General features: G+C 35.2%; 1 protein-coding gene across 11 annotated transcripts; it reads right to left on the minus strand.

Annotated features, from left to right (window-relative positions):
* Positions 1-265: 265 nt before the first annotated feature.
* Positions 266-7,450, minus strand: LOC108450777 (uncharacterized). Of its 11 annotated transcripts, none has more exons than XM_053031333.1 (13): positions 7,215-7,450; positions 6,563-6,661; positions 6,270-6,397; positions 6,024-6,177; positions 5,833-5,942; positions 5,546-5,629; positions 5,401-5,467; positions 4,511-4,602; positions 3,905-4,040; positions 3,601-3,683; positions 1,993-3,524; positions 1,495-1,608; positions 266-1,418 (listed from the first exon to the last, which is right to left on the minus strand). In XM_053031333.1, exons 2-13 carry the CDS (start codon positions 6,653-6,655, stop codon positions 847-849), a joined length of 3,165 nt encoding a protein of 1,054 aa, XP_052887293.1. In that variant the 5' UTR covers positions 6,656-6,661; positions 7,215-7,450; the 3' UTR covers positions 266-846. The 11 variants fall into 11 exon arrangements, with proteins under 11 accessions (XP_052887293.1, XP_052887292.1, XP_017604057.1 ...); XM_053031332.1 differs by having other exon boundaries at positions 6,563-6,668; XM_017748568.2 differs by having other exon boundaries at positions 1,495-1,605; positions 3,905-4,037; positions 5,401-5,449; positions 6,563-6,686.
* Between the last annotated feature and the right edge of the window lie 698 nt (positions 7,451-8,148).

Raw genomic sequence — 8,148 nt, forward strand, 5'->3', positions numbered from 1 at the left:
AACAACACTTTGTGATTAATACTCCTCAGAATTAAGCTAGTACATTGGACGCACCAAAATGCATCTTTTTTAACTACTACCGTTGAAGAATTGAAAGTTCACCTGCCACTTTTTAATCGATTTTTTTGCTCAATAACCTCCACTAATCTTTTTTTTCCATCAATAATGCTGCCTAGGGTTTGTATAACTTGAGTTTGGATAGCAAGATTTTTTATTATTAAAAAATAATTATCATTAAATAAAGAAAAAGAGTCAACAAATAAGATTATTTTTTTGAAAGAAAAAAAGGCAATAAATAATAACTTAATTATATGATATGGGGAAAATGCACAAAGACAAATGAGTAGCAGACAGAAATACAAGAAATAAATTAAAGAAAGAAAATTGTTTTCATATTCCCCTATAATCCCAAATCCCCTAAACACACGCAATGCAGAGTAAAATGTACATTTTAAATTATAGCTGTAACCATTTCAGCGGCCTCTATTTTTTTACCCAAACTCGAACCTCCAAAGCCCACCCCTTGGATTTTGATAGGTTCCACCAGCTTTTCCGCCCAAACGAGCAACTCCACACACAATTAAGCAGGCACAGTATAGAACTAATATTACTAAAATATTTCTTTATTTACCAGCTCATGCTCGTTCCACACACACCGCCTATCCTTTTAGGGCAAGCTACCACGGTTGAGGGGGTGCCAAGGCCAATGCCAACGATACCAGTTACAAGTCAACATGCCCATCCTCAACAACGTGCCAACCAAGATTGCGCAAAAGCATTCATTCTACTTCTTAGCATAATGCAATAATATTGGCAAAGAAGCAACAAACATGGTTCCGACAACTATCATATCCCAAATGTTCTGTTATATAGATCCCCTGATGCAGCCATCCTATACTTTGAATCTTCATACCCGGAATAGAACTTATTAAATCCCAGTCTTTCATTTCTTAGGAGCTCTGCCACACCAAGGCCGTTACCACCCTGGACCTCATTCCATCCGTCCCAATGTCCATTTGACATGTTATGTGTATTTCTCGACTGTTGGAGATTCAACTGTGCAAATGCGGACATATTGTTAACTTGTGACTGATCCATTAGCCTAGAAGGAATTCCATAAGAGTCATTCAGAGATGAAAAGCTATCCCCAACATCATATCTTAAGTTCTGATGAGGAGAAAGCGATCTCTGCATCAATAGTTGGAATCTGGCCTCGTTTTCATACGGACCTAACTGTTGAAGAAAATTTGATCTCATGTCTAAGCCTGAATTGTTGAGACCTCCCTGAATTCTACCCTTACCAACTGCCAAAATTGCGGGATCTATAAACTCTATATCCCCAGGGCCACCAATACCGCCACTTTGAGGAGCCTGATAAGAATTTCTTAATAGGGATGAAGAGTCCATCAAATGATTACCTATACCAAAAGGCAGTCAACATTAATTTAGCAGGAAACAAACTCCCAAAATCAAAACCCAAAAAAATACAATTACCCGATGTGGCGTCAAAAGCATGGTTTACTCTCTCAATTGAAGAAAAGCCTGGAGGTGGCGCCCTGCTAGGAACAGAGAATCCAGGAGGGACTGGAATTTGAGCTCTTGAAGCTGCTAAACATTGCATAATTTATCAGTAAGAACTAAACACGCACTTGGATATGAAACTAAACGAAATGACATGAAGAAACAATGCCCAGTGTAAACATAAAAGAAATAAAAACAAGTCACTAGCACATTAAAGTCAGATAAAATAAATAAATATTGGGCAAAGATGGTGCATCACGTACAATTTTAAAAACATACTTATAATTTAATCTGTTAATGATGTTGCAGAACATGTTATGAGCATTGTTGTTGCATGATTGAAATTTATAAATAAATAAAAACAGATGCCACTGAAGTCAATATTCAGAAAGCAAGAATAAAGTTCAATAAGAAAATTAGCACTGAACTAAGATAAGATAGCAGGAGCAGAGTAAATTCCATGACACTTACCAGAAAGCTTATTGGAAAAAACTGAAGGACTACTAGAAAAATTGTCAGATTCCTCAAAGTTACAGGAATATAAACCATTAGAAACTCCAAATTTGCTAAGGTAGGAATCCCTGTTGTCTGTAAAATCTTGGCCAGAAGGATGGTTCTGTGGCATTTGCCCATAAATATTAAAAGAGGACTCAACATCAGCGAGACAATATTTAGAATCCTCCTGTCTGGCAAATGAGAATCTGGATTGATTGTGATTTGGTGCTTTCCACGAACTAGATAGTTTGAGAGGATTGACCTGCTTGTCACTGTCTCCCAACAATTTTGCCAAGTTCTGAGGAGAAGTCAAGGACTCATCCCATGTATCAAAATCTAGTGACAATATGTTTGAAATTATGTTGCTCTCTCCAGTATCATTAGCATCGTTGCTCTGAGAATTGGCAAGGATTCTTCCCAACTGCTTCCCTTTCTCTTCATTTGAAAGCAGAGGGGAGCCTTCTATTGTAATATCAGAACCAATACTACTGCTTACGTACTTGTCAAGGTATCCATTAGACAAAGAAGAAACATTAGCTCCCTGATGACATGAATTGTCACGTGCTTTATCATCTACCAAGAGAGTATCAGCATTCAAATTAACGGCACCAATAGCTTCATTATGTTGCAAAGAATGGGACCTAGAATGATTTGATAAATGGAGCGAAATTGGTGAATTTGGCACATAACTTGAACGAGTAATGACTTCTGGATCCTTGAGTCTTTGATTATCAAAAGACAATATGTCTTCCTCTACTTCAGAACTAGTATTTTTCTCAGCTTGAATACGTGCATCAGTTGTCCAAACAGACTGCTCTTTTGAGACACACACCCCATTGGGAGATGTCACAGAACTCCCAGCAGCTGCTGTATTTAATGGTTCTCGATAGTAATCAATATGAGATTGTTGTAACCCCTGATTACTGGGTGAACTGCTACATCCATGTTCAGAAGAGGAACTGCTAGGTCTAACATCATCAGAATGTCCATTCAAGACGTTCCCATCCAAGGTCAATGTTGACGACATATCAGAGCACAACCTCTGTGTGTCCCCGTCAATATTGGAAATTATTGCCGCTTTCTCACCAGAGGAAATAAGAGTCTGCCCACCATTATCAAAAGTGGTGCTTGTAATAGTTGATGGTATATTAGTGCCCTGGTCATCATGATCGGCTGCTGCTGTACAAGATAACTGGTTGCTCAACGATTTGGAAGCAGTAACTCGTTCAGGTGAAGTAGGTTTCTCTAGTGTGGCAATTCGACAATCTAAACCAGCACTCTGTTTCAAAGGTTTTAACAAATCAGGTTTACCCTTTGTATGCATAGGATGAATCTCCTCAGATGGCTTCTTTATAATAACATCAGTATGTAACGAACAAGCTTGATTGGTGTTTGTTACAGCAGATGAAAATGGTAATGTGCTGCTGACAGTGTCAGAATTCTGCTTAGGAGGTCCATTTGTACATGCTAAACTGACCGGTTGTGGTTGGTTTAAAGCTCGCATTCCCCTGGCAGAATGATGCAGAATTTTTAGTACCAGAAATTAACATAAAAGTTTGTCAGAGAACAAATTAAAGGACATACCATGATGCCCCGGCGGGAAGAGCAATAGATCTACCAGAGCTTCCATTTGGGGGAGAACTTTTAGGAACAGTCACTGTTGTATTCTGTGCAATATATAAGTTTACAACCAAGTTAGGTGCCTCATCCCATCTGTGATACTATTTGACAATTTCATTTGCAATGACTCAAGCTAAAAACAAACAAGCTATTAAGAAGTTTGGCGAAGGTGTGCTTGCAAGCAGAGTAGAATTTCACTATTTTCCTAAATTTCGCATCTAATATTACCCTAGGAATTCTTGTTTGGGAGTAAACAACATGAACTTACATTTGGAGAACTTTTAGTAATCAGTTTTGCTGCAGATGCAGAACTGTTGGGGCAATAATCATCTGCCGGTGGAGGTAGCATATTTCCAGGACGCCGTTGCATATTGTTTGTTGCACCAGTTATTTGTTGAACCCTACTTTAAAAAACTAAGTAAGCTTACAAATCATACAAGATTTTGAACCAGTTATTCGTTGAAGCTTACTTCTTTAAAAACCTAAGTTAATAAATCATGCAAGATTGACATCACTCAAAATTAAGGGAGAATCTAGAACACATGCTTAGACATGAAATGTTGCAATAAAAAACTCAAAAAAAAGAGCAAACAAATCCAATTTTTTATTTGGAACTCCTATTTGGAAAGTGAAAGACTACAATAGAAAACCCATTTTATTGAAGGAAAAACCTTTTCGATAGCTGGTACTTGCAAAAAGAAACGGTGACGATCCAGGAAGCACCAATAGAAAGACAGATACTTTGGTAGCATTATCAAATGAAACAACAGACCAACATTGCAAACAAATGGAGGTTCCATAAACAAAGTTGCAAGCGATCTCACTAAAAGTAAAGAAAGAAGATGAAGTAGAGAAAACAGCCAAATGAATATACCTTGTGTATGCTGATATAATTTCATCTTTTGTGAAACTATCCTCTTGAGAACCAATCTCATGCAAATATAGACAATCAGGATTGCTGCAAGGCTGAAACCCCCAAAACAACTTCTCAATTATTTTTCTATTACAATAATAAATGTCATGTTTTACTTCTATATTTTCCATCATTTTTCTTTCCATGTGGCAATCTCAAAGCTGGCATTTCACAACCTTTTCATATTTAGCCCTTCTATTCTAGATATTATTATTTTGTTTTGACCATGATGGTTATTGACTTCAATATTAATTTTATCATCGTTATGGTCAAAATTTATTTTCTATAGTGTCCATGGATTGGGATCCTTTATCATGACACTATGTTTTCTTTTTAATTTTTAATTCCAATATGTTCAATATTTTTCTGTAACTAATTCCTTCTAGCTATTTTAGCCATTAATTAAATGAATTAGGACTCAGCAAATTTGAAGAGAATACAAGTATTGCCCTCAAGTAAAATGTCATAAATTGTTGGAATTAAGAATATGCATGGATAATTTATGCAGTATTTGTTAAAGAACCACTGATCATGATAGATCAGTGAAATTGGTACAACCTACAACTTTTATCATTGATAATTTTCTATTTTTTTTAAGCTTGTTATTTAATTTTTGGTTGCTAGATGGGCTTAGAGTTAATAAAATTTCAAAAGTTTGCAGATATTTTACATCAATCTACATGGGACGATGTTTTTCATAATTATATTACCTGATTTTGCACAATTTTGCAGTCTCAATTAGTGTGTTGTTTCTCATAACTACTTTTTATATTAATTTTAGCAGCAATAACATAATAAATTAACTCTTCAATTCACAAAATAAATTAAACAAAAATTACTTCTAAACATACCACATTTCTCAGCCATGCATGACAATACTTTGTTGTACCAAAGCATGCCCTGAAATGAATATTCCAACTATTAGATATGTTAACCAAGACCATGTATACATCCAACCACTAACAAATGAAATAACACCAAAACACATTCTCATACTTTAATGGTCTACCATCCAAGACAAACCCATGTACAGACTGGATACACCGAACCGCTTCCTCCTCTTTTGAGTAAGTAATATATCTGTTCATGAGGTAAACAAATGTAGTTGAGAAAAGAAAACACTACATTACAGAGGAACAGAAAAAGACCCAAAAGAACCTTCAAAATAGTAAGATGAACTTTCCTATACATGATATAATATGCTTCTATTAAAGATCCAATACATAAAACAAGTCTTAATGACTGGAAGATTTAAGACCAAATAAATTTGATTCCGCACTTACACACTACATGTATTGTTTGGAAATTGCTGAATGACACCGGCTGCAGTCCGAGACATAGATACTTTTAGAACTTTCCCATATTGTCCAAAATAATCTCTACGTTGGAGAAGCTGCACAAAAGAGATAAATCATTAGGTCAAGATACCAGTATTATGGTTAGCTTGCAGATATACACAATGAGAATGGAGTACATCTTCATCTGCCAGATTAAGTGGCAACCCAACTATGTAAACAAGATTCCTTTGAATAACTCGCACACTACTCAGTTGCTTCCTTCCTTCGGATGATTTAGTCTTTGCCTTGTGTGACTTCATTTTTCTTTCCATATTAATTTCAGCAACCATTCTGCTTATTGAAACAACTATATACATGAGACAACGGCAGGTAAATATTGCAATATGTTTAATGAGAATAAGAAGCATTGGAAGCTTGACAACCTCTCACATTTAGCAGCCGTCCCTACTATCCTTTCTTTATCATAAGCACTACGACATGCTGGACACCTCCCCTCTGTATCATCCTTCTCAGCCATATCCATTATGTGATGCCAACACCAAACACATATCTGCTTCAAAGATCAATAGAAATAAGGCCTACAAAACAAATTAACACTCCTTTTCCCGTACTGCCACTTTATTTTATCTCTTTTTACTTGCTTTCTCTGATATCTAGAATGGGCAAACAAATGTAGGAAACTTTTTATATGAAAAAAAAATAATATAATTCAAACCTCATAGCCACATCTGCAGGGCTTGAGTTGCTGATCAGTCAAATCCATCTCTTCCGCGCAAAGGGGGCAGGTCTTTTCTCCCTCGTCACTCATGATTTTCTGAACCCTCGAAACAAATAAATAACTACATAAAGATAAAATTACTATTATACTCTAGAAACAGAGTCACTGAAACCTCAATTGAATTTACCAAAATATTTACCTAAACCACCAAAAATCCCAATCGATTTATAAAAAAAACACCACAACTAAAACCTTACACTATTTTGATAAAACGCAAACCAAACACTAGAAATTCCTATTTCAGACTTCAATAATCTGAACCCCTAATTTCCAGGAAAAAAAAAAAAAGAAAACACTAATCACCAAAATAAGCCTCGACCAATTAGCAGATCAAAAAAAAACCAAAGCCACCTAAACAAATCTCAAAAAAAATCCTCAATCCAATATCGAATCAATAACTGCCTACATGCAATACATTAAATCAATAAAACAACACAAATTAAAAAAAAAAGTAATCGTTAAGAGAAAGTTCCCAATATATCATCAACTTTGTATAATTAAAACTGGATGAGATAAATTATGGATCTAAGAAAGATCGAAGGGCAAAATTGATATTTTAGGGTTTCAGATTGAGAGATAAATGACTTACAAGTTAGGTGCAGATCGATAATATAATGAATCTGTGAAGACGAGATTGTTCACAAAGAGAACACCAACAACAACAACAACACCGCCACGCCAAGAGAAATCCACCCAAGAAATTTAGAGATAGAGCGAGCGAAAGAGACGAGAAGGGTTCTTTTGGATTTCTGGTTCGATTTCTCTGTTGCTGGCTTTTATTTTTTATTTTTAATTATTTTTTTTCTCTTCCTTTCTCCGTCATTTAAATATTGTGAACTTCCTACTCTTACCCTTGGATTTTCTTCTTATTACGGGATTTGCCCTTGCCTTTTCCGGTTTTGTCAAGTTCATTACCTTTATTTTCTTCAACCCGGCTCTGTTTAGAAGGATCCCTCTCTTGGGTTTGGTCGTGATGTTTCCGATGACCGCCACGTTGATATTCCCTTCCAAATTAATGGTCCCGATTAATCCTTGGATTATCAATCTGAACCCACGGTCCCACTGACCATTTTTAAAGCTGGAATATTAAAATATTAAAAGAAAATATCAATAAACCTATAAAATGAAGGAAATTATAAATTATTAAAAAATTTATCAAAATCACAAATATGAAACACAATAATTTAGGTTTAAAATTAGCATATCAGAATTAATTGAGTCTTAATTCGATTGTCATAGACATTGTTACTAATGTAAGAAGACGTAGGTTCGAGTGTACTGAAATATATTATCATCCTATTTATGGATTGAGTTGGGATTACTCAAAAAATTTGAAAGAAAATTAAAAAACATACATAAATTCATTCAATTAGATCAATAATTACACAATAGATCAATACTCTTCAAATTATTCGATTGCACTAGAAACTAGAAGAATATACAATTGATCAATACTTTTAAAAATACATATACACTACAATGTCATTACCTATTTACCTTCATGCATAGATTAGTTTACTTAG

Source organism: Gossypium arboreum, chromosome 7 (assembly GCF_025698485.1).
Source record: "Gossypium arboreum isolate Shixiya-1 chromosome 7, ASM2569848v2, whole genome shotgun sequence".
Lineage (NCBI taxonomy): Eukaryota > Viridiplantae > Streptophyta > Magnoliopsida > Malvales > Malvaceae > Gossypium > Gossypium arboreum.

What these genes read in the sequence shown, in the direction of transcription:
- LOC108450777 (XM_053031333.1), bottom strand. Translation starts at nt 6,655, where the DNA reads ATGAGTGACGAGGGAGAAAAGACCTGCCCCCTTTGCGCGGAAGAGATG. An exon ending in TTGGATGGTAGACCATTAAA is followed by an intron (nt 5,468 to 5,545) that starts GTATGAGAATGT and finishes CATATCTAATAG; the next exon opens with TTGGAATATTCATTTCAGGG. An exon ending in TTTTTCCAATAAGCTTTCTG is followed by an intron (nt 1,609 to 1,992) that starts GTAAGTGTCATG and finishes TGCAATGTTTAG; the next exon opens with CAGCTTCAAGAGCTCAAATT.